General features: G+C 52.2%; 1 protein-coding gene across 4 annotated transcripts in view; it reads left to right on the forward strand.

Annotated features, from left to right (window-relative positions):
• The window catches only part of LOC105472577 (phosphodiesterase 9A), a 118,344-nt gene that overhangs the window by 20,586 nt on the left and 71,152 nt on the right, over positions 1 to 26,606 (forward strand). For 2 of the 4 annotated variants that reach the window (XM_011725950.2, XM_011725951.2), the window contains exons 2-4: positions 12,082 to 12,152; positions 13,787 to 13,864; positions 24,045 to 24,088. In XM_011725950.2, coding sequence (XP_011724252.1) covers positions 12,082 to 12,152; positions 13,787 to 13,864; positions 24,045 to 24,088 — 193 coding nt within the window. Of the gene's footprint in view, positions 1 to 12,081; positions 12,153 to 13,786; positions 13,865 to 24,038; positions 24,089 to 26,606 lie in introns of those variants that run through there. The other 2 variants (XM_071095760.1, XM_024790024.2) reach the window with 2 other exon arrangements.

Below are 26,606 nucleotides of genomic sequence, written 5' to 3' on the forward strand. Positions count from 1 at the left end.
AAGAAATGAAATCTGAATCCATGCTGACAGATTCCCCCTCCCTAAACCTTGCTCAAGGCAACACAGGCGACCAGGAGCAAGTCCCAGCTGGCCTCCTGCTGGTGTGGTCTGAGTGGTTCAAGCGGGGCCCCTGCCCAGGCTCACTGGACTCTCCTGGAGCCCGCAGACACCATACCCTTCCTCATCACTGAAAACTCCATTTCCACAGTGTAGGAGATGCATGGATCTGAGGGCCAGTAGGAAGTGCTGGATCTTTAGATTTTTTTTTTTTTTTTTTTTTTTTTTTTTTTGAGACAGGGTCTCCATCTGTGGTCCAGGCTGGGGTACAGTGGTGGGAGAAATTCTTTCACACTCCGCCGAGTCCTGGCCCTTGGAGAGTGAGGCCTGGCTACAAGGCTTCTTCTCAGGACTCCGTGTGACTCTCAGGATGGAAGAACAGAGTGGGGGCTGCTCCTCTCCTCCCTCCCTCCAGCCCCTGGCCTTTGTAAAATGGCTCCGCCTACGCCCCTGTGGTCAGTGCAGAGCCATGGAGGCCTCTCCCCTTCCCTTCCCAGGAGGGGCCCCGCCTTGTCCTCTGCTCCGGATTCTGTTCGTCCTCCCCCAGGTCCTCTCTGCTGCCTCCCACTGCCCCATTTCCTCCAGGAACCTCCCTCTCCTGCACCAGCCCCTCTCCTACCCCGCAGACACGCACTCTTTACATTCGGATTTCTGTTCTCTGTTAACTGGCGTTTAATTTTCTCAGCTGCTTGGCTTAATGCCAAAGAGTGTTCTTCCAAATAGAAATGGTAAAGACCTTTTTTCTCCCTCGAGAATTTTATGTAAACGCCGTGCAGCATGCTCGTAGGCTGATTCTGTTATCATTTTCTAAGCTCAGCTTCCAGAGCTAGAGAACTTTTTTATTGGTTATAAAAACCCCACATAATCAGTGCAGAAATTTTGAAAAATGCAGAACAGTATCAGGGAGAAAATAATTCATCCCCCACTCCAGAGAAAACTGCTGTTAACCCCGAAGCACCACAGTTGCTGGTGTTCTCATGCAAGTGTGCATTTAGGAGTGTGTGTGTGTGTGGCTTTCTTCTACACAATTTTGCATCCTGATCATTTTCACTCAGCATTACATCAGCAGCAGTTTCCAATATAGCATTAAATTGTCTTCAAAAACCTGATTCTAAAGCCGCTATAAAGTTCCATCATGGAGGCTCACTAAAATGTAATCACTTCATTGTTTATGAGATACTCAGCTTCATTCCATTTCTCCGCAGCGAATAATCCAGAGGAACATGCTCAGTGCGCGTCTTTGCTTGCAGCAGGGCAGTGCAGAGCACTGGTTTGGGTATAAATCCGGGGGTGCTATGGAGATTAGATGACCTCGTTCGTGGAAAGCACCAGAATGGCGCCTGGCACTTAATAAATGCTCTTATTTTTATGTTTATCTTCATTATGTCCCTAAGAGCCATTCCTGGAAATGAGACTCTGGGTCAAAGGGCACAAATAAACCACCAACCTGCTTTCTGACAGCGCTGTGCCCGAACGGCGCCAGCCTGAACGGCACCAGCCTCACCGCCTCTGGGTTCGCGCCGCTGCTTCATCTCAGATACTCTCTTGAAGATAAGAGGAGAGTCCCATGCAGCCGTAAGAAAGACAATGGAGAGATCTGTGTACCTCCACCCAGTCTCCCCCACCGGGAATGTCATGCAAAATTATGGCCCAGTCTTACAACCAGGGTATTGACAGTGAACAAGCCCCCATCTGATCCAGATCCCCCAGCTGTACTTGCTGATGTAGGTTAGATATTTGTCCCCGCCAAAACTCATGTTGAACTGGTATCCTCAGTGTTGGAGTGGGGCCTGGTGGGAGGTGACTGGATCGTGGGGTAGGTTTCTCACAAATGGCTTAGTGCCACCCCCTTGGTGCTACCCTTGATATAGTGAGTGAATTCCTGCAAGATCTGGTTGTTCATGTGTGAGGGTGGAAGGCATCTCCTCTCTCAACACACACGGGTGTGCACGCCTCCCTTCATCACGTGATATGCCTGCTCCTGCTTCGCCTTCCACCCTGAGTGAAAGCCCCCTGAGGCCTCCCCAGAAGCCCAGTGATGTCAGTGCCATGCTTATACAGCCTGCAGAACTGTGAGCCAATTAGAAATTGGCCTTATAAATGACCCAGTGTCGGATATTTCTTTATAGCAATGCAAGAACAGCCTAATGCACTTGTACTCACTTGAGCATGTGTACTTAGTTCTGCACAATGTTCTTGCCTGTGTAGACTCTTAAGTCCACAACCACAGTCACAGTCTAGAACATTCCATCACCGCAAGGCTCCCTCTTATAACCACATCCCCTACCTGCACCCATTTCCAACACCCCATCCCTAACTCAATTTCCAGCACCCTGTCCTGGTGAACATGAATCTGTTCTCTCTCTCTTCAATTCTGTCATTTCAAGAATATTATATAAATGGGATTACACAGTATGTAACCTCTTGAGATTGGCTTTTTTCAACTGGCATCATTCCCTTGAGATCCATCCAAGTGGCTGTGTGCACCTTTTCCTGGCTGAGCCGCGTTCCATGTTGTGGGCAGACCCCAGTTTAGCACTGGCCCATTGGAGTGCGCCTGGCTTGTCTTCAGTTCAGGGCAGTGTGACACCTTCTCATGGGTGTTAGTGTGATTGTCACTGGTATTTGCCTTCCATGTCTTGGAGGCCAATGCGGCTGCTCTTAGAAATCAGTACCCCTTATTTTGATTCGGTAGGAGATTGCTGATGTCAGTTTGACATTTATAATTAATAAGCATCATCATGAAGTTACAAGAGTAAATAAAAATACGAGGCAGGGTGAGATGTAAGATGCTCGGGAGGCTGAGATCAGCAGCCGTGTGAATACAGCAGGGCGGGCACCAGCAGTGGGCTCCACGCGGCCTGGCGTCCAGTCTCATTAACCAGCTGCCCTTGGGGAGGAGCAGAGCCCGCTCTTCCCTCCTGGGGAAGGGCAGTGTGATGGAAAGACGGGCTGCCCGTCTCTCCTGCAGGGGCTCAGCGTCGTGCTGTGTGCATGCCTGGGCTCTCATCTTCAGCCCTAGCCACTTAAAACCACTTGGGGGGAAAGCTTGTAGAATAACTATAATGAGGACAATTTCGCTCCAGGTCCATTATTCCAAGTTCAAAGAAGCTCTGTAAAAATTGTTGCTAAGGCAATTGAATAAAGAATTTCAGCCGATGTAAGCGGTAACAGCAAGACAATGAACATAATTGCACGTTTTACAACAACCGGTCTCAAAGTACGACTTCCCTGACATAGATATGTTTTTAACGATTTTGGAAGGTAACACAGACCTTTCAGGGATTTGGAGAGGCAACTAATGCCATCCTGGTTTACCAGCTTTGTGGGGTCGTCTCCCTGGTGAAAAAGACTACAACCAGCCTCACAGGGAGGGTGCTGTCTTAGGAAGGCACCTCCAGCTGTCCCCGTGACCCGGCCCCTAAGCGTTTCACACCAATACTGTTCTTTTTTTGACGGTGCTGCTGCTTTTCTTTCCCCAGCCTATCATGCTCAACTCAAACCTCAGTTGCCATCCAGTTATATTTTTTTTTTCTTTTCTTGAGATGGAGTCTTGCTCTGTTGTCCAGGCTGGAGTGTAGTGGCACGATCTTGGCTGACTGCAACCTCTATATCCCGGGTTCAAGTGATTCTCCTGCCTCAGCCTCCTGAGGAACTGGGACTACAGGCGCATGCCACTGTGCCCGGCTAATTTTTGTATTTTTAGTAGAGATGGGATTTCGCCACGCTGGCCAGGCTGGTCTCGAACTCCTAACCTTGGGTGATCCACCCACCTCGGTCTCCCAAAGTGCTAGGGTTACAGGCGTGAGCCACAGAGCCTGGCCTAGTTATCTTGTTTGTCCAGGAATTGGAGCATTTCTAGGTAGCACCACAAATGTCTGTGCAAGAAACCCACAATTTCCAGTGGTCATTGACTTTGTGCCAATCCAAACTAGAGTCTGACAAACCCAGCAAGAAATGTTCACGGCAGCTGCAAGGAAGCGCCTCAAACAGAAATAGAAAAATGAACCCGGGTCTGCTCTTCCCTTCCGGGTGTGGAATTGATGGAAGCCGACTCAACACAGAGCCCTGGGGGCGTGAGGGTCTTGGCGGGATCTCTGCCGGCTGCAGATCTCTGCTCTGTTATTACCAGCCCTTCTGCCTGGCTCCTAATTGCTCCGAAGAGGGGATAATTTTCTCAGCAGCCATTGCCAGCCACATTTGGACTGAATAGATGCTGAAATGGCAAGGGTAAATGGGGCAAAGACAGTGAGAAGTCATTTTCTATCTGGAGCCCAAATAAAAGCGCTAGACCAGTGCTTCCTCCCACACTCCTGCCTGGCCCCTCTGCAGCCTCAATGCACTTCTGAGAGCTGCCTGCCCCAGTAGGAGGCCAGGCTGGGACCAAGGACACCCATTTCTGGGTAACCGTCTTCCCATGGCTCCTTGGACCTTAAAGAAGGGAAAGGCAAGAAGCAGAAGGAAAGCAGAGGCTGGACATTAGAATCAGTCTTTCTTTAAACTAAAAAAAGTTTTCATGTATGTGAACGCGTGTGTGAATTTGAAGTCGTATGTGGAAGGGGCCATATATCCGTCAATGCATGCTCCAAAAATCAGAACCGATGGACAGCAAACAGCATCGGATGTGCAGCCAGCATTCTTCCAGCGGCCGCCCCCAGGGGAAACAGGTGCGGCAGCCAGGACCATCTGTGGGACAGGGACAGGCGAGCATGACACAGGTACCACGGATCAGGGTGCACAGATAGGGCTGGGGGAGGCAGCATGGTGGGGCAGCCACTTCCCCTCGGCATGGCTGGGCTGGAGCCCAGTGGACTCGTGCTGATCAGAAGGATCCTCCACTAGAAGGATGTCGCCAGACGAGTCCCCTCCAAACTGTAGCATGCAGCTGCCTTGGGCTTCATGCTGCACCTTCCAGATAAAAACACACAGGTGAGCTACCAGAGCTGGAGTCCCGTGGACCTCAGAGATCCAGGTCACGAGGAGGGGGCCGCGCTGCACCAGGACACGTTCACCAAGGTGAGCCCTAGTTCCTCCCCACATGCCCCGGGTGAGGAAGTGTCGATGCCAGGCTGGCTCAGTAGGTGGAAGAAGCTTCCGGAATGCCCGCCCGCAGGCTGCTGCTGGCATCGAGTCTGTGTCCTATTTTCCATTCAGTGCATGCATCCTCCAAGTACGATTTCCACTCGGAACCCTGAGCTGCCTCATCCCTCGCTCCGTCTCCCCTCCCTCCCGCACAGCTCACACTGCAATCACGCCTCGCGTTCAACGGCTGGAGTCCTGGTGGATTGCTGCTCCGGGGCTCTCATAAATCCCTTTACTTGAGCCTTGGTTTTACAGGAAGACCATGAAGCACCCCCCAGGAGCTGGAGCTCCTCCTTCTGGACCCAGAGCCTCTTCTCAGCCTCACGACAAGGAGACCCGGTCATAGAGCTGTTGCCCAGGCCTGGGCTCCGATCCCTTCTCCGGCCCAGCCTCACCCTGCAAGCGGCACCATGTGGGGCTCAGAAGGGGGAACTTGAGGGACCCTTCCCGCAACCCCCCAATAAGCCTTTCCACGGAGAGCCCAAGAGGAGACGGGAGAACACTCTGTTTGATAAAATAGAGTCAAATCCAGGAAGACGCCTCTGGAACTGGAATGGAAATGACTCAGCCCCCGCCCATGAGAGACCCTTCTGTCCTGTCCCTTAACCCAGAGGCCCTGGGCGTGGGTTTCCCAGCCCCCTCGAGGCCGGACCCTCAAACTCCAGCCCTGTTTCTTCTAAGTGTGCCAGTTAAGATGCTTCTCACTGCAAGAAACAGACTCTTTTTCAAGCCAGTTCAAGAAGATCTGCGTTGCTGCGGAGGCCGATGGGCGTGTGGAGCAGGCTCAGGGAGAGGCTGTTGTAAGGAGGCTGAGGGGTCTTCAGAAAAATCCCCCGGACCTGGGGTGCCAGGAGCCTGGGCGGGCCTGGGCTGTCACAGCCTGCAGCCCCTCCCTCCCTCTCACAGCGTCCGCTGCCCCCGTGCTCGGGGCCCCTGCCCGCACCTTCTGGGGCTTCTCCCTTTGACCTCTCAGGGTCCCCGTGTGGCCAGCCTGGCCCCAAATCCGTGCGACCCTGGCTCACTGACAGTCGCCACCAGCTCCCTATCTCCCAGTAAAAGTTCCCGCAAAAGAGTGTGATTGGGAGCTGGCCATGGGGGCTTAAGGCAGCCCCCCGCTCCAGTCCCCTTGGCCGTGGAGACAGGGCAGGGTTAGCAGGAGGCAAGGCATGTGCAGGACAGCTGGCCAGCAGAGGTCCCGTGTGCTGCCATGGGTGCAGGGTGGCCACTGTGACCCTGGGTCTCCCTCCTGGATCCCCACTTGGAAGGGGTGACCTAGAGGGACTTTTGTCAGAAGGACCCCCACCCAGCCAACCTGACTGATGGGGCCATCAGCTTGACAACAGGCGTGGTGGCAAGGCAAGAAGGTGCAACCGACCAGAGCCCCGGGTCCCCTGTGCCCTCCTGCACTGCCTGACGGGGTAGGGCCACGGCCCGTACCAGCCATGAGCTGAGCCAGGAATCTAGTCAAACCATGTGCCTGAGTGACCCGTAGCTCTGTTCCTTCTCTGGATTAACTGCTGATCCACCCCAACAAGCAGCAGGCCTGTCTTTCTACGAGCACACCGCTTGCAGACCTGTTCCCAGGCCTCCATTCCCGCCTTTCTGAAGGTCAAGGCAGCGCCCTCCCCAAGAAACAGTGGAGCCAGGTGTTCGTTCTTCCCAGCTCCGGAAACCCTGCAGATTGTGCACTCGAATTCCTGCTGAAATAACAGTGGGTGCCAGACAAAAGGTGGCGAAAAGTTTTTCCAGGTACATTTGTTCACTCAGAGACCTCCTAGAGACTTGTGTGAAAATCATAGAATTTGCAACCAGTGGGGACAGTGAGATTCATGGCAACTGAAATGATATAAAATTGAACTTTGTGTCAAACCAGTAGTGTTCTGTGTAATTCTTTTCAAACCTGTCATTTCACTTGCTGCTTCTCACAGCCCCAACAGGCAGGTGGAATTGATGCCGTCAGCCCTGTTTACAGAATGGTCAACTGAGGCTCGCCCTGGTTACGTGCTGCCCACAGGGTTGAAAGAGAAGCCAGGGACAAAAGGAGTCACTGGTTAACCAAAGGGCTTCCTGTTCTCAAATCCACTGCTCCTTCCGTTACATGGTGTCTAGAAGGAGGCTCAGTTGGATATAGACATTAAATAACCTGGAGGTCAGTGTATGTTGTGGTCAAGCGTGTGTGGTCTGCAGCCAGTGGCCCGAGATGCAGTCCTGATATACGCTTCTGGCTGGGCACGTGGGAGCTACACACATCTCTGTGTGCCTCGGTTTCCATGTGTAAACATCTTAGACTAGCACTTGCCTGTGGTTGGCACCTGGTGAGTGTCAGCCTTCTCTAATGCAGTCAGCATGAGGGCGCCCAGACGGTGACGTTCCAGCTGACGTTCCCAGATCTCAGCTGATTATGAAGAGGCATCAATTTCCAGCGGAGGAGCCACCCTCTGTCTCATCATTTGTTTCTCTCGTCTTGCTTTAATATCACAGCACTGCCAGTCAAACCGCACAAAAGGATTTGTGATGACTTGCCATGCATTCTCGCGAACTCCAGCCCTGACTTGCCTGCAAGCCAGGAGCCAACATAAAACCTTCATTTTTCCCTTAATCTTGCTGCGTCTGCATGTCATTTTCAAACTTCATTTTATCAACTTTTTTTGCGCTATTTGTTTCTGGATAAAGGATTCGCAAAATTATTCAGCATGTGGTCAGGAAGCCCTATGGCCTCCTGATGAGGCAGCCTGGGGGTCCTCCTGTGGTCCGAAGCTGCAGCCGGGCTGGCCTCCCACCGTCAGGAGCAGCATCAGGCTGGGTGCTTCTCACACCAGCGAAGAACACGACTGTCCCAGCCCCCATCCCTAGGGCTCACGCCTCATGCCCAGACTCGCAGCCGCTTTGGAACCGCTGGAGACGAGTGAACAGCAAAAGCTGAAGTCATGCCCCTCATCCAGATCTAAAATGACCGTGTGCCAAACATTTTTACTGAAATGATGAATTGAATGGGAACTGGTAAGAAGGTGCAACCAGTTCAAAAGAGAAATCCAAGAACCCTAAATGTGTAAGGAGTGCAGGAATGTTGAAATGGACTTCAAACGGATGCAGCTGTATTCTCCAGTGGAGACAGCCAGTGTCAACTTTTGTGCTTATTCCAAATTTCCTGATAGCCTCCCCGCCTTTTGTCCAACATAATCTCAAAGAGAGATTATTCTGGATGGCAGAATAAGGCTGGTCCCCCTAGGTGTGGCATCCTTGCTTGCACAGAGGTGGCAAGAGTGCCACCATGCCATACAGGCCTTTTTCGGTTTGTTTTGCTGGAAGACTTCATAGTTGTACTTTAAAAGCCTCTGTTATTTGCTATCCTGAGGTTAGGAAACCAAACACAAAAAGCTGTCCTCCAGATTTCACCTGCAGTACTTATAAATTTGATAAACCCTCTCTTCTCAAGGGCCCCATGATAATCCAAAACCCTGGCCTGCCAGAGTGCAGCCTTTTTTCCCAGCTTGGAGGCTGCGACCCTGCGAGCCCCTGCCCTCCCCCAGGGGACTTTGTGGGCGTGGATGCTGTACAGTCACTCTCGGCCCCTTAAGAGTGGTCACAGCCCAGCAAATAAGTGTCATTCTCACACACGTCTTTCAGGCCCAGGCGCGGTTGCATAAACCTTCCCCAATTATATCCTGGCAAGAAGGAGGACAGATCCTTCCGGAACCTTTGCAGATATTGCCACAAAAAGTAAAGCCTTCCTAAAAGTTTGAATTTGGGGAGGAAGGAGAGCAGATGGTGAAAATCAGATATCACTTAAAAATTACTCATTTCAGTTTACAAAAAATCTAGGTCGTTAAAGGTTACTGATAGCTTGAGAAGACAAGGAAAGGGCTTCCTGACAGAGCCGGAAAGTCCAACAGTAAAGCGTTCCTCACTCATTCCACTCAGGGGTCCGTAATGGATTCTCCACTGGCTCCTGGGTTGCAGGCTCATGAAGCCGGATGTTCCTCTACTGAAAAGAGCCCTGAAAGCCCTGGGCAGCCCACTGGCAGGGTCCGAATATCATCCGAGCAAAGCCATCAGAAGCTGTCCCCAGGAGTCTGCGCTTGGGGGTCAGTCATTGGAGGTGCTTATGGCAGTCCTTTTCCATGGGGCTGGAAGCTTCTGCACTGAATCACAAGCTCTGGCCTCCAGCTGGGTGCAGAACCTTCTGGAGAGGCATCGGAGTTAAAGCGTCTGTAGATGACAGCCACCCCTTTTTTGGCCCATTTTACAGCAGAGGAAATTTAGGTTCAAAGAAGTTGAGTTGAGGTTTCCAGGAGTGAGAAGCAGTCAAGGATCCCCCTGGGCCGCCTGGCCTCACGCCCTGGCCCCACGCTCCTGAGATGAGGAAGCCCCAGGCCCATGAGCCCAGTGCCCTTGGCAAAGCCACTTCCCTTCTGAGTAAAGTCAGACGAGCCTCCCCAGTCCCAAGAGACTGTGATTCCATAATCATCCTCCCCTCACCTTTTGAGATCTTGCTGGTAGATGCACCCCCTTCAAGCCAGCCCCAAGAAGCCATGATATGAGTTGGTCTTGCCAGATGTGTCTTGAGAGAATTTAACTCAAAGATCATCCCCCGTGCACTCCGAGGGGCTGGGACAGGATGTGGTGCCTTCGTGTGCACAAGGAGAAGCGCCCAGTGGGGAGGGGTGGGGCGAGGACTTTATCAAGGGGTCATTTGCTGTGGCCACCCAGGTTGGAGCACAGGGACCACAGGGCCCCCCGCCTCCTGCAGGACTACCCCTCTCATCTGAGGGAGATACCCTACAAACACATCTTTGAGCAGTGGCTTCTAATCCAAGAACCCCAGTAGAAGTTAACGCAGATTCCTGGGGCCCAACTCAGACCCACTGCGTGGGAATCCCTGAGCTGGGGCCAGAGGCACACTTTGAAGAACATCGAGCTCCTTAGCCGGCCCCTTGCAAACCGCATCCTGCTTCTCCAGAAGCTCCAGATCCAGAATGTTTACAGAAAGAGTCCTTCTTGCCTTCCTCTTCTTCCACCCCTGCCCTCTGCAGACCAGGGTCTGTAGACCCCCAAAGTAAGCCCGCCACACCAGGAGAAAGGGAGTCACACAGGGGCCCACGTGGGAACCACTTTTTGTCCTGTCTTGGTGGGAAAATGGCCATGACCCCAGCCCGGGCTCTGCCACGCAACAACTCCACGGCATAGCCTGGGAGACCACGGCGTGGACTGTGACTCGGGCTGAGGATGGTGTCGTGGTGGAAGTGAGGGTCTGGCACCCGGCCAAGCGCAGGACTCCTCGGCAGTGGGGTTGGGAGAAGCAGCCTCTGCACGTGAGGCCGGGAACCAGGACGTGGGAGAAGAAGCACATCCCGGAGGAGGGAGCTCTGGGAGGAGCCAGCAGAGTTCTGCAAAGGAGGATGTGGGGAAAACGGCAAGGCCAAAGTGGGGGCTGCTGAAGGGGCTACTGCACCCATACAAGCATGGCCAGGACCAAGCTGCGTAGGCAGCCGGGGATACAGCCAATGCCACAGACGTCAGGAACCACGCAATGACACAGGCTACCTTTGACCGACCATCACCCCTGGGGCAGATACCAGTGGGGATAACGGGCAAGGCGAGGTGCTGTTTACTGTCTTATTGTTGCCAGTTCAGCAGCCCACAGGAAATGGTGTTAGTCACAGAAAAAAAAAAATCTGTTTTCTATATTTCACTGTTTCTAAGTAAAGAAAAAAGAAAACTAATCTTAGCTTTAAAAAAAAAAATGGTGCACTGGGCACCGAAAAATAACCATCTTCCCAGGCCTGCGTTTCCCCCACGCCAGGGACTTGTGCTGGAGAGAAAAGCTGCATTGGCAGCCAGGAGCTGGGGAAACTGTCCAGGGGCATCCACTGCGATGAAGGCGGGGCCTGGGCGTGGCCTGTTCCATGCTCTGCCAGCCCTGGAGAAGCCCCACCCTCACCGAGCTCGAAATGCCCCCTCCCTGAGAGCTGAGACTTCTCCCTGAGAGCCGGGACCACTTGGACAAAAGATGTGGATGCCAACCCGGCGTTTCCACCGCAGCCCGGATGGTACTGGGGGTGAGCGCGGCCATCCTGTGCAGAGGTCCTGTTTCTCTGCAGGAGCCAATTTCACTGCGGGCGTCCAGGATCCTCAGCGGTTCTGTCGTGATGTGATTCCCCTCTTTGACTTCATCATTCAGCCTTTGTCCCTCAGTCCCCAAATACCGAAAGGCATTTTTTTTTTTTCTTTTTTTTTAGATGGAGTTTCACTCTTGTTGCCTAGGCTGGAGTGCAGTGGCGCGATCTCGGCTCACTGCAACCTTGGTCTCCCAGGTTCAAGCTATTCTCCTGCCTAAGCCTCCCAAGTAGCTGGGACTACAGGCGCCTGCCACAATGCCCAGCTAATTTTTTGTATGTTTAGTAGAGATGGAGTTTCACCATGTTGGCCAGGCTGGTCTGGAACTCCTGATCTCAGGTGATCGCCCGCCTCAGCTTCCCAAAGTGCTGGGATTACAGGCGTGAGCCACCGCGCCTGGCCTTTTTTTTTTTTTTTTTTTTTTAAGTTAATGAACTTGAATTTTATTTTATTTACAGAATGGCCCCCATGAGATACTTGAAGACCTGGTGCCCAGCGAGTGTTGACCCCAGGTGGTCAGTCCTGCCTGGCCCCTTCCAAGGGATGCGCCATCTCCATAACTATGTCACTGACGGGCGTGTGGGCAAGGAGGGTCGCTGTATTTTTCGCATCTCTTTCCACTGAACGCAACAATGACATTTTTCACCACCCGTATGTATCAACCGAATGAAAAGATGAGCCTGTGACTTTCCAGTGCCTAGGGTCACAGTTTTTCTTTTCAGAATGAACCTTCAGGTTGGAGCTGGAGCAGAAGCACATGGCCTCTGACGTCTCCAGGGGGACCCGCCGCCCTCGCTGCCGCCTCACCGCGCTTCTGTTTTGCAGGTGATCTTCAGCAAGTACTGCAACTCCAGCGACATCATGGACCTGTTTTGCATCGCCACCGGCCTGCCTCGGTGAGTGCGCGCTGCGGGCTCTGCCTTTTCAGGATGCCTGGGAGGGGCAGGAAGAGGCGCAGAAGGGCCCGAGGGACCCGCCTGCTACAAGGGACTCTTTGAAATCAATCAATGCGCAGAATCCCGAAGGAGGCTTGGCGCCCTCCGGGTCTCTCTGCCTGCACAAGTGATGGCCGTGTCCACACGGAGGAAACCGTCCGGCTGAATTAAACAGAACCGCCCTCCAAGGGGTGTGGGTTTTTCTGCCTGGTGTGGTGGCTCATGCCTCTAATCCCAGCACTTTGGGAGGCCGAGGTGGGCGGATCACCTGAGGTCAGGAGTTCAAGACCAGCCTGGCCAACGTGGTGAAACCTCCTCTCTACTAAAAATACAAAAATTAGCCGGGCGTGGTGGCACGCACCTGTAATCCAGCTACTTGGGAGGCTGAGGCAGGAGAATTGCTTGCACCCTGGAGGCAGATGTTGCAGAGAGCTGAGATCATGCCATTGCATTCCAGCCTGGGCAGCAGAGCAAGACTCTGCCTCAAAATAAACAAATACATACAAAAGAGTGTGGGTTTTTTCCTCTCACTTCTTCATTCACTTTTGGAGAAAGCGGGGTCACTGTGTGTGAGTTTGTCCCTAGCCCCACATCACCCATAGGTGCCTTTTCTGCCCAGGGGGCTTGACCCAGATCAACACTGGGTGAAAGGCTGACTTCAGAAATGGGTTGAAAAGACCAGTGATCTGCCTTATCGAGCCCTCAGAGTCCCCCAGGAGTTAATGTCCTAAATCAACAGTGTGTTCCAACCAGTGGATTTTCTAATTATCAGCAAACTTTCTGATTATAAAGGGTGAGCAGCAGTAGCTTTGTCTCGAGGATTAACTTTAAAGTTAGGACGGAGGTAGAGAAGGGCAATTGAAGTTTTTCACAGACAGGTGAGAAAATGGAGATGAAATTACATGTCTGAAAGTGCAGCAAATGGCAGTTTTAGCAGCAAAAGTAGCCCATGGTCTGGGGCATCGTTGGGCACCGTATGTGAAGCACTGTGCCGATAAATAAATAAATAGATAGACACATTATTCCATAGAGCATCCCTGGGATTCGCGTATCACCTCTATTGCACAGATTTTAACAACTTACCACTGAAGATCAGAGAGTAACTTGGTCAAGGTGACACAGCATGCAAGAGGTCCCAGAAGATGTGAGGTTGGAGGAAGACTCATCCTAACCATTTAAAACGATTTTGTAGGAGACAGTAGTGCAGTTCAGATGGACTCCCAAAGGTACTGGAAGTGGAAAGACAAAACTATGAATTCGTCATCTGCTGATATAAATGTTAGTTCCTATTTTACCACAGGTTTAAAAAAAAAAAAATCTCCCAACTCAAAAAAGTAGACTAGCTCCAATTCCCATTTTAAAGTATTTCAGCATCTACACACACTTAGGGTTATACACAACTGCTTAATTTCATTTACAAACAGAATCTCAAAGGCCTGGGGACAGCTTCCCACCCTTCCCATCCTACCGCACTTTGGCCAGGCTGGTCCCGGGACTGTCCTGGTTGTCTCAGGGCTCTGGCCCCATGTGTACATTCAAGTGTACGTCCCAGAGCACGCTGTGGGCGAAAACACGGGCTTGGGTGTGTTTTCCAGGAACACGACCATCTCCCTGCTGACCACTGACGATGCCATGGTCTCCATCGACCCCACCATGCCCGCGAATTCAGAACGGTAAGAGGCTCCGGCCACGTTCCTCGGGGTGTGTCTGGCACTTCTCTCCTTGACATGGGAGGCTTTCTGTGATTTTGTAAATGTGCTTCTGCAGGAAGGTGTGAATTGACAGCAGAGATGGAGGGTGAAGGTAGGAGCGAGTGTGAAGGAGTCTTGACTCCTCGTGTTCCCCTGCAGAGGAGCTGGGCACGTTCCAAGATAACAATTGCAGCCATGGCTCTGCACCTGCTTCTCAACAGGAGGAGGCATTATACAGAGGGGAAACTGAGGCCCAGGAGGGTGAGCCGAGAGCTGCAGAGCCAGGCCCCGGGATCCCCACGTAACCCCAGGAAGGACCACGGGAGATTCCCTACAGAGCCCCTGGGGACATTTCGTGTTAACCACTTGGGGCTGGTCTCTGTGTTCATAAAGTGATGCCTGCGGGAGGGTCTATGCACAGAAGGGGCGGGGATGAGGCCGAGGAAGTCAAGAGGAGAGGCCAGTGAAAGTCTCCTTGAATGTCTGTGACCTAGGTCAAGCCAGCGGTGTGTGGCCCAAGAAGGACACGGAGCAGGGGCTCTCAGGTCAGTGACCTGCCCCTGTGCCTGGTGACCCGGGGAGACCCCAGCAGCCTCCACTGCTCCTTGTGGCTGGGCAAATTGGAACTTAGATTTTCTCATGAGGCGAGGGAACAGGTGAGCTGGGGTGTGCGACCTCAGGACCCCTCTCTGGTGTCCTCTGTTCCTCCCAGATTGGGGCTCACTGAGCCTCCAAGGGACTCAGTAGATGCGATGGGACACTTGTCAATCTGGTCATCAGGGTGTCCTGCCCAGCTGACCCATGGCCAGCTCTGAGCCCACAGGAGAAAGTGCATGTCAGGGAGACTCTTGTGTCAGCGAGGCCCCAGTGGATGTGGCCAGCGCCATCCTCCTCAGTGTGGTCCCGGTGGACGTGGCCAGCACTGTCCTCCTCAACGAGGTCCCGGTGGACATGGCCAGCACCGTCCCACTCAATGAGACCCCAGTGGACTTGGCCAGCGCTGTCCTGGTCAGTGAGGCCCCTGTGGACATGGTCAGCACCGTCCCCCTCAGTGAGGTCCCAGTGGACGTGGCCAGCCTCATCCCCCTCAGCGAGATCCCTGTGGACGTGGCCAGCGCCATCCCCCTCAGTGAGGTCCCGGTGGACATGGCCAGCCTTATCCCCCTCAGCGAGATCCCAGTGGACATGGCCAGCGCCGTCCCCCTCAGCGAGGCCCCAGTGGACATGGCCAGCGCCATCCCCTTCAGCGAAGTCCCAGTGCCCAGTGGATGTGGCCAGCACTGTCCTGGTCAGTGAGGCCTTGGTGGGCGTGGCCAGTGCCATCCCCCTCGGCGAGGTCCCAGTGGACATGTCCAGAGCTGTCCTGGTCAGCCGTCCTCCCTGTCACCTTGAGGCCTCAGCCGAGCTCCTCCCATCTGGCTGTGCCCATTAATCTCCCCCCTGCCCTAGCCAGGATGCCCATCTTCTGCCCCACACCGTCTGGCTCTGACTCTTGGCTTCCAGACTCCCCGGAAGGTGCAGTTGGAGCTAATTGGCTCCCCGGAGACTCCAGTGAGCGTCTTGTCAGCCTCACCGGGGACCAGCTCCAGCCTGGGGGGTCTCACTCAGAAGTGAAGTCACTGAGTGACCCGTCCTGCCAATACCCACAAGACTAAAATGATCTCTCAGAGGGGATTTCACAGAGACCAGCACCTTGTCCATGCCAGCTGGGTCTCTGAGAGAAACCTCTTTGTTTTCCTGAACTCATTTGAAACAGCATGCAGAGACATTTAAACTGGGCGGGAAATAGGAGAAGCCCGCCTTGACCCTTCTAATTCTCTGGGCCCAGGTGCCTTATTAACAAGAGAAAGTATCAGACACACCAGACAAAAGCCCTCCTGAGCCCAAAGAGCCCAAATGTCTGGAAGCTGTCTGCTGAGATGCCAAAATGCATGCCTTTCTGATAAAGAGACAGCGACAGATGAGGTACGGTGATATGGACATGGCAGTGGACATGGAGAGGGGAGCAGTGGAGATGGAGAAGATAGAGGTGGACGCAGATGAGGATGTAGATGGAGAAGATGAAGATAGATATGGATGAGGATATAGATAGATGCATAGGGTGTAGATCTAACCGGGTATGGGTGCTGCAGAAACAGATCTAGACACCAATGTGGATGTGATCTAGATAATGTGACTCTGGGAATAGAAAGAGCTACGGATACCCTAGCTATGATTGTGGGTGTGGATATAGGCATAGACATGGTGGGGAGGAGAGAAAAGACTCTCCTCTCTCATTACAAACTGATCGTGGCTGGGGGTGGCACGTGCTGAGATGTGGCTGTATTTGTCCCGAGGCTGGTGCCTGCATCCTCCTGCACCCCCATCTCCTTTGTGCCTTCTTCCATTCCCTCTCCACAGTTAGGTCCAGGCCTCACTGAGCTCTGACCTCCCTGCCTCCAGCCTGCCGCTCCCACACAGCTGCCAGGTTCAACCTGGTAGGACACCTCCTTCTCTGTGGTGGCCTGCCAATCTGGGCCCTGCCAACCTATGCCCTACCAACTTCTCCAACTTATCCGCTGTCCCCACACCTGCACCATGCTCAGCCCACAGGATCCTGCCTTCCCAGCTCTGCAGAACCAGCTTCTGCTCAGCCGCTAGTTGCCAGAGCAGCCACCTGCTTTAAGCACCATCCACAGTCACCCAGCCCATTACCATCACCATCCAAAGTCACCCAGACCCATCACCATCACCATCCAAAGTCACCCAGACCCATCACCATCACCATCCAGAGTCACCCAGCCCGTCACCATCACCATCCAGTCACCCATCCTGTCACCATCACCATCAGGAGTCACCCAGACCATCACCATCAGCATCCAGAGTCATCCAGACCTATCACCATCACCATCCAAAGTTATCCACCCTGTCACCATCACCATCAAAGTCACCCAGACCCATCACCATCACCATCCAGAGTCACCTAGCCCATCACCATCACTATCCAAAGTCATCTAGCACTATCACCATCCAAAGTCACCCAGCCCATCACCATCACTATCCAGTCACCAGCCTCTTCACCATCATCCAAAGTCACCCAGACCCATCACCATCACCATCCAAAGTCCTCCAGACCCATCCTTATCAACGTCCAGAGTCACCCAGCCCATCACCATCACTATCCAGAGTCACCCAGCCCATCGCCATCACTATCCAAAGTCACCCAGACCCATCAGTGTCACCATCCAAAGTCACCCAGCCCCTTCACCATCACCATCCAGAGTCACCCAGACCCATCAGTGTCACCATCCAGAGTCACCAGCCCCATCACCATGAGCATCCAGATTCACGCAGACCCATCACTCTGACCACCCACAGTCACCAGCCCCATCACCATCAGCACATTGCTGGCTTCCTCCCCTCAGTGTGCGCCTCAGTCTGAAGTGACCTCACTGACTTGTTTGAGGTTCTCACTGCTGCTGGCCCCGCTGAATGGTCTCTCACAGGAAGGAAATTTCGCCTTGCTCTCTGCGGGATTTCCAGCCCCTAGATGAGGCGGGGCGTGCTGGGTGCAGGATGGACTGAGTGGGGGATGGAGTGAACCAGTCCAGCTCGTGCATGCCTCTCCCTCTGCACTACCCGGAGCAGCTTTGTTTCCGGGGATGCAGGGCAACGTCTGGAGACATTTCTGGATGTCACCAGGGGTAAGGGGCTGCTACTCGCATCTGATGGGTGGAGACCCGGGATGCCACTCAGAATCCTATAGCGCGCAGGGCAGGCCCACAGCAATGACACATGTGGCCCAGGACGTCAGCGGTGCTGAGGCACAGCTCCTGGTGTGTGAGGTCTCCCCTGTGCTCTGTAGCTGTCGCTGTCCCCTCACCCTCCCCCAATCTTCCAACCTAGTAGTTCTCAGACAACTGCTTCGGAATCCCCAGGGGGCTTGGTGGAGCACAGAGCTCCCCTCGGTCTCTGGTTCATGACAGACGTAGGCCCCGAGAATCTTTCTGCAGGTTCCCAGTGAGGACGAGGCTGGCCCGGGACACGCCACTGATGCTCTCTTACCCAAAGGCTTTTCTCTCCTGCTTCCTTCCCTCTTCCCTCTCCGGCAGGTGACGTTACCAGCCTTTTCTTTTTTGGCCCTGCCTCTTCCTTGGCTTCTCCGCTCTTCCTCTCTTCCACTCGGTGCCTGGTAACAAGCGGCCGTCCTCAGAGATGTGCTTCAGGGCCCGAACTCCTTGCTCCTTGCACTCTTTCTGCACCAGAGCCACCCTGTGAGGCCTCGGGAATGCTCAGCATTTCTCTCCCGCCCCCCAGCAGCATGTTGCAGCCATCCCCTCACCACATGTCCAGGAGGGAGCCAGCATCCTTTGCTGACTTTCGTGCTGTGACTATGGTGTTGCGTGGAAAAGGGGCCATGGGAAGGCTGGGCAGGTGGCTGCTCAGAGCCCCACCTTGCACGGTGACCCATGGGGCCTGGAAATTCACTGCCCCGGTTTCCACACAGGTGCCTGAGCTCCTGCAGAGAATGCCTGATAGCAAGACGCATGCCCGTACATTTGTGCTTTCAGGCGTCCTAAGCACACATGCCTGCTCTTATTCGGACCAGTCCCTGTAAACTAGTTCAACTAAAGAGTGGCTTTCCACCCTGGCTGCAGACTGCAACCACCCAGGAATCCTTTTTTTTTTTTTTTTTTTTTTTTTTGAGAGTTTTGTTCTTGTTGCCCAGGCTGCAGTGCAATGACACGAACTTGGCTCACCGCAACCTCCAGGGATTCTCCTGCCTCAGCCTCCTGAGTAGCTGGGATTACAGGCATGCGCCACCACACATGGCTAATTTTGTATTTTTAGTAGAGACATGGTTTCTCCATGTTGGTCAGGCTGGTCTTGAACTCCCGACCTCAGGTGATCTGCCCACCTCAGCCTCCCAAAGTGCTGGGATTACAGGCCTGAGCCACCACGCCCGGCCCTCCCAGGAATCTTTAAAAAGGTACCAGATGATGCCCAGACCCCTCCAATTAAGTCCAGATTTTTAAGAGATTTTTTTTAAAAGGTCTGCAAGTGATTCCAGCACACAGTCTGGGAACTAACCGCTTATGTAAGGTCTGGAAAACCTAAGAAACCACTCTTGACCCAGCTCTCTGGTGACCAGGAACTTATGTCTACCAGACCCAGGGCCTTCCCTTGCTGAAACATGCTGGCTAAACTCTGTTTCTTCTTAGCAGACAGCGGCCCTCTCCCTCCAGCTCAGAAGCTACGTCAGCAGTTGTTGGTTAGTTGGTTGGTTAGGTTGTGTCTCTCTTTAACTTCCTCCACTTCTGAAGACACCTGCAGTGACCTGATGTAGACTTGGTCACCCCACTGTCCCCCAACCTTAGGCCCAGGAACCATGTCTTTGAAGGAGGCTCTCCTGCAGGCAGCTGGTTGCATCTAGCATGCTTGGATTCCTACAGGCAACTGGTTGCATCTAGCATGCTTGGATTCCTGCAGGCAACTGGTTGCATCTAGCATGCTTGGATTCCTGCAGGCAACTGGTTGCATCTAACTTGCTTGGATTCCTGCAGGCGGCTGGTTGCATCTAGTTTGCTTGGATTCCTCCCAGTTTCACAGCCACAGGGTGGGCATTTCATGAAATCTCCAAATTCCAAGGGCTCTTGACAGACCACCTCCATCCTGATCAGAAGGGATAATGCCGGTTGCCCGGCCTCTTAGAACTTAAAACTCTAGCTCCTTCTCTGCTCCTCATTCCAAACCAAATGAATTGTGGCATTGGATTATTCTTTCAAAATACTTCTTGCCTTAACGCCATCCTTTAGATTTTGGTGGCCAGCTCCTGGTGTGGACCGCATCTCACGGATGGGCTCCCCAGTTTCTGCCTCCTGTTACCCCTCACTGTCATCTCTCTCGTGAGTCCTGCTACCTTCCAGAAAAATAGGCTCCAAACACACTTTCGTCCCATCACTCACGGCATGGAGTTCTCTAGTGGCCTGTTGGCCGCAGGACACTGTCCAGCCCCCTGCATTGGGATGTCTGGCCCCAATTCACCATAATGTACTTGTCTCCAATCTGCTGAGCTGCAGGAGTGCCCACCCCAGCCCAGCGGCCACTCCCCTTCTGCAAACCTCCAAGCACATTCCCCCTCTGCACACTGTCAGTCTTCCTATCCCCGCCCCGAATCCAAAGGCCCCTCCTATGGCTGGGGATCCACTGGCAGCTGCCTAACCCTTCCTATGCTCCTGGTCGTTTGGTGCAATCTGGAGCATGCTCACTGGCAGCTGCCTAACCCTTCCTATGCTCCTGGTCGTTTGGTGCAATCTGGAGCATGCTCAGGCCGGCATTTGAAATAACCTGGAACACATTTACATCATGGAAAATATGGAAAATAGGCTGATTGCCTTCCACTCCCTTTTAGAGCTGGCAAGAAAGATAATTGATGACTAAACAACCTGACGACCAACAAATATAAAAAGTCATAGCCCAACCGTGATCAAATAAGGCTCCAGCATTCCTCCTTGGAGGGACCCTGAGCCATCTGGTGTCATTTTCCTTTCCAATCTGGGAACATTCTGGAGATCCTGGCGTCCAGCTAACATGGACCTTGCTTCCTGACAACCCTACACCCCTTCCATTCCCCGGTCACTACTGCTTCAAGATGCAGTGGAAGGAGAAAATCAGACGTCTCAGAAGCGTGAGTGAAAGTGGGGTGTGTGATGAGACACATACAGAGGGGAGAGGGCCAGAGGACGGTGCCATGCCACACGCACCATTGCTCCTTTTGTTCCTGGTTTCAGCCAAGTTGTGCCGCGGGTGACTCTCCACCGGATGAGCTCCCTGCGTGTAAGGCCAGTATTCTTGGCCATTCTGGCTTAGAGAAAAGCTTTCTATATTCCAGAATGGCTCCAGGCCTCCTCCTCCTCCTATTAAATGGGTTTTAAAAGAGGTCTTAGAGCCCAGGCAGTTAGAAACAGACAAATACAGTAGAAGCCCGAGGCAAGCTTATTCTTTCCAAAGAGGAGGTGCTTCCTGTGTTAATTTGTTGTTGAAGAGCATGATGAAGATTCCGCTCCACTGAGACTGAGCCAAGAGTTGACTCATTCATGGGAGCAACATAACGGGTCCTGAGAAACCGAAGGATTCAGCAGCTGGGAGCCAAGACTGATCTGGAGTGGCCCAGAAATGCAACCCAAGGATCTTGGGCCCAAGGGCCAGAAGGTTTCTGCAGCCCCCTGGAGCATTCACAGAGGCTCCCTGTCCATCCGCTTTTCCCTCTATTGTGGCTGTGATCGCTCCTCCCCTCAGCTCACCAGACTCCTCGGAGAGGCTGACCTCTGAATAGGTTGAATGGGCTTGAAGGGGGCTGGGCTCCATTTGGGGGGATGAGCAGGCCCAGTGCCCCTGCACGAGGGAGAGTGTCTTGGTAAGCCTGTCTTTGTGTCAGGTCCCCAGGGCACCTTCCTCTGAGTCTCTTGCATGGGAGAAGTTGCTGGACATGCCTCTTGGGCTCTGTACCCACCGGCACTGTGTGGGATCCATGCTGTTCTCCCTCCAGCCCCTGCCCCACCTCCTGAAACCCTTCTCTGCTCCTGGTGTCACTACCCGCCCCCCACCTCCAGCACTAATTTTCTAGGGACAAGGGGCAGGGGAAGGAGGAGAAGAGTCCTTGCTGCCCTCAGAGGAGGCGCGGGAGAAGAAACGGGGAGGAGTGGGGAGCCAGGGATGGCAGGAGCGATGGGAAAGCCCCTTCCTGCTGCCCACGCAAGTTCTGGCTTCCCCTCCACCCACTGCACCATCTCGATGGCTGCTCTCATGGCAGGAGCTGCAGAGACACTGAGAAGAGGAAGGAAGGAGGATCTGAGAGGAGCCCAGCACACCCGGCTTCTCTGCTGCCCACCCTCCACTCTGTCCTCCCAGTCCAGGCCCTTCCTAGGCAGCCCTGGCAAGGGTCCTCACTGGCCACACTGAGGCCATCAGCAAAGCACCTGGCGTCTTTACGCCTTGGGCTCTGGGTCTGTAAGGCGGTGAGGCTGAGGTTCCTGGGAAAGCCAGGCACCGTGGACTTGCCCAGCTAAGCACAGGCATCGGAGGCTAGAGAGGCCCCAGTCCCAATGACGACCGAGTGCCGTCTCCACCTGCGGAGCTTGGAGGACTCTGCTCTGCACTTAGGGCCACGCTTCAAGCCCAGTGCCTCTGATAACCGAGTCTCTGGGGAGAAATGAGCCCTCCAGTGCCAAATGACCCGCCACTAAAAGGCCTTTCGAGGCAGGGCCTCTCGTGAGCCCAAGCAGGCACACAGTGGGAGACAAGAGGGTGTGGGCTCACTTGACGTTCTGTGTGAGCGGGGTCATTCATAGGGTGAGGCGAGAGTCGAGGGGACAGAGGGCCCTCTAGTCCCCAGCACTTGGGCTCAGCTGGCAAGTCCACAGTGCCCGGCTTTCCCGGGAACCTCAGCCTCACCAACCTACAGACAAAGAGCCCAAAGCGCAGGGAGGTCAGTGCCACACAGGTTTTATTTTTGCACATGATTGGTGTTTAAAATTGTAAAGATTTTCCACATTACCTGTAACCATCAAACCACATGTATTACCCCCAATTAGTCACCATTAACGGCTTGGCGTGTATACCCCTCCATATTCACTGTGCTTTCTTCTTCCAGAAATGAGCTCATTCTCTATATATCACTCTGTAACTTGTTTTTACCTAGTAAGGAGTCACAGGCGCCCCACAGGTAAATACTTGCACACTTGTCTTCATCTTCTTAACAGCTACCTGACACCCCAGTATCTCAGTCTGTCTGAACTTAAACAGCTAGACATTGACTTCTCAGAGTGTGGAGGCTGAAGTCCGAGATGAGGGTGTGGCAGGTTCTGTTCCTGGGGAGGCCTCTCTTCCTGGCTTGCGGACAGCTGCCTTCTGACTGTGCCCTCATGAGGCAGAGCAAGAGACAGCTCTGGTGCCTTCGCCCCTTGTAAGGACACCAATCCCATCACGTGGGCCTCACCCTCAGGAACTCCTCCAAACCCAATCACCTCCCAAGGCCCCACCTCCTAACCTTACCCATTGGGGATGAGGGCTTCATTATATGTGGGATGGTGGTACCTCAACATTCAGACCCTGGCACCATAGGGCCACTAATGTGTTATCCTGCCTGTGGAGAGATGCACAGACTGAACCATCCAGACTGCACAGTGGAGCACGCTCTTTCAACCCCCCTGCCCCTGACCACAGTGGACACTCGGGAAGAAATGGGTACGGCAAGTAAACAAATGAATGAGCAAGTCAAAGACATGAACACATGACATGTGACTGTCTCCCTGTGTGCTGATGTTTCATTCTGATACATCCCTCCCTAAATTCATCTGCTGAGACAAAGGATTTTAACCGATATTGCCACACAGTTTTCCCCAAGGTGTGGCAACCCACACCCCACCAGCAACACCTGTGATGTCTGCCAGCCTGTGTCCTTGTAGCACTTCTCTTTCCAGGTTTCCAAATGTTGCTAAACTGCTGGGTCAAGGAATAGCATCTCCCTGGGGTCAGCCTCCCTTGTGTGGATTTTTTCTTACTGCTCTTGGCCACTGCCTGTTCCTGGTCTATACGCGTTCCATTGGTTGCACTGTCTTTTCCTGCCCCTTGGCCAGAGGCCGTCATGTGTCAGCGATAGAAATGTTTTGGCTGTCGTATGCACAGCCAGTATTCTCTCCCCGTCACACTGGGCCTCATGATTATGGGGGGTGGCATCACGGAGATCCCAGTGCATTTTCGATGTCATCACTGTCACCATCCTCTCTTGGTCACTTGGGGGATACGGTCGCCATCAGTTCAATAGGGCAAAAGAGAGGGAGGCCACCTGCATCCGCCAGGTGCTGGAATGGGTCCAGGCAGCTGCCAGAGTCTGCCGTTTCCAACTCGATACAGCACCTGTGATCGGCAGTCGTACCCATGACATTTATTTAATTGACCAAACATGAACATTATAGAGGAAGTTGATCATTTAAATGATATACTTGAAACTCATCTGAGTAAGGAAGCTGAGAACAGTCAAAGGAGCTAATTTAAAAAATAAAAAAATAAAAAAACTACCTAATCCACTGAATTCTAATCACGCCGAGTGCTTATCTCTCCTGCCAGACGTACAGCGAGCGCCTTGCAGCGTCTCACAGCGGCACTGTCTTCTCTTTTGCAGCACTCCCTACAAAGTGAGACCTGTGGCCATCAAGCAACTCTCTGGTAAGGCCCTGCTGTCATTTTTTAAACTAAAAGAAGGAAAAAGAAATCTTGAGCTTGCCCTGGTGATAAAATATATACTAGTTAAGCATTTGAATCTAAGCATTTGAAATGTATATTAGTTAAACCTTTGAAGCATTCAACTATATGTTAGTTAAGCATTTGAATCTGCATTTGAAGCTGACACTATTACAGAATCTGAAACCTTGTATTACTGTAAGGGCTCTGCCTTTCTAACCCCAGGCAGAATAGCATCTCCCTGGGATTAGCCTCCCTTGCATGGATTTTTTCTTACTCCTCTTGGCCACTGCCTGTTCCTGGTCTATGCCAGTTCCATTGGCTGCACTGTCTTTTCCTGCCCCTTGGCCAGAGGCCATCCTAAGGACTTTGCAGATGCAGGGCGGCATCCACTCTGGTCTTCCTGGCCTAGCACCTGTCCTCGCCTTTCCACTGTGAGTTGCCAAGGCAGGCATCTGTGGCCCCTGGGATGCCTTGGGGTGCCTCATATAGTCACTTGGGCTGCTGTGTTAGAATCCTTTTTCTTTTCTTTCTTTCTTTCTTTTCTTTTTTTTTTTTTTTTTTTTTGGGTGGGGGACAGAATCTGGCCCTGTCGCCCAGGGCTGAAGTGCAGTGGCGTGATCTCGGCTCACTGCAACCTCTGCCTCCCAAGTTCAAGTGAGTCTCTTGCCTCACCCTCCCAAGTAGCTGGGATTACAGGCATGCGCCACCAAGCCTGGGTAATTTTTTTGTATTTTTAATAGAGACAGAGGTTTGTCATGTTGGCCAGGCTGGTCTCGAACTCCTGACCTCAGGTGATCCACCCGCCTCAGCCTCCCAAAGTGCAGGATTACAGTCGTGAGCCACTGTACCCAACCTAGAATCCATTTTCCATTTGATTTTTATAACATTTATTTATGTATAATTTATACATCATGAAATGCCATTTAAGTGTCTATTTTGATGAGTTTTGAAAAGTGTGTCACCCTCGTAATCATTACCCAAATCAAGACATTTGCACCACCTAGAAAAGCTCTCTCATGCCCCTCCCAGTGTGTCTCAGTCCACAACCGACCTGCTTTCTGACATCATCCATGAGATTTGTCCTTTTGAGAGTTTCATGTAAAAGAAATTACATGGTACATGTACTCTTTTTTGACTTGACATGTTTTTGAGACCCACCCGTGTGCTGTGTGTAGAGACAATTCATTGCTTTGTATTGCTAAGTGGTATCCCATGGTGTGGGCTGTACCACAGGGCGCCTTCCATTCTCTGTGGAGGGACATTGGTGTCCCATGGTGTGGGCAGTACCACAGGGCGTCTTCCGTTCACTGTGGATAGACATTGGTGTCCCATGGCGTGGGCAGTACCACAGGGCGTCTTCCATTCTCTGTGGATGGACATTGGTGTCCCATGGTGTGGGCTGTACCACAGGGCGTCTTCCATTCTCTGTGGATGGACATTGGTGTCCCATGGTGTGGGCTGTACCACAGGGCGTCTTCCGTTCACTGTGGATGGACATTTGGGTTGTTTCCAGTCTCAGGGCTTTTATGAATAAGGCTGCTGTGAGCATTAAAGTACAAGTAATGGTGGAAACATCTATTTTTATATATTTTATTTCGCTTGGCTAAATACCTAAGACACCTATAACCTTGTCAACTTTTTTATGCAGTTAAACATATACTTAACCATCGTCCCTAAGAGTGGAGGGAAGAGTCTGTAGAGTGCTCCCCAGTCTGGGTTTGTCTGACGTTTCTCTCACGACCAGCCTGGGTGTGGTGGGGTTTGGAAGGAATATGTGGGGCGCATGACAGCCAGGTGGGACCACTGGCTTCTGCACTGCAGAGTCACCGTTGGTCTCCTTTCCTGCTCTTCTTTGGAAGCAAGTCACTAAGTCCAGCTCATCCAAGCGGAGGAGAAAAAACCGAGGTTCATTTACTCTACACAGATAATCATTTGCTCCAGCACCACGTGGTGAAAAGACGATCTTTTCTCCCACTGAATTACCATGACACCTTTGTGGAAAATCAATGGGCCATATATGTGTGAGTCCTTTTCTGGACTCCAGATACTGTTGTGTAAATTTACATGTCTTAAAACAAAAGCACACCATCTTGACTACTGTAGATAAATAGTAGGTCTTGAAATCAGGTACTCTAAATTATCTCTGGTTTCTTTTTTCTTTTTCAAAAATGTTATTGCTTTTACTTTCAAATAAATTTTAGAATCAGTCTATGAATTGCTACCAAAAAAAAAAGTCTGCTAGGATTTTGACTGAAATTGCATTAAATATACAGAAAAATGTGGGAAGAATTAATATCTTAAGAATGTTGAGTCTTCTGATTCATAAATATGGTCTATCCATTTATTTGGGTTTCCTTTAATGTTTCTCAATAATGTGTTACCATTGTTAATATGAAGTACTTAAATATATATTGATAAATACATCACTATTTCATGTATTTAATGGTATTATAAATGGATTTTTTTTTCATTTCAATTTCCAGTAGTTTTTAGTTTATAG

This window comes from Macaca nemestrina, chromosome 4 (genome assembly GCF_043159975.1).
Source record: "Macaca nemestrina isolate mMacNem1 chromosome 4, mMacNem.hap1, whole genome shotgun sequence".
NCBI classification, from domain to species: domain Eukaryota; kingdom Metazoa; phylum Chordata; class Mammalia; order Primates; family Cercopithecidae; genus Macaca; species Macaca nemestrina.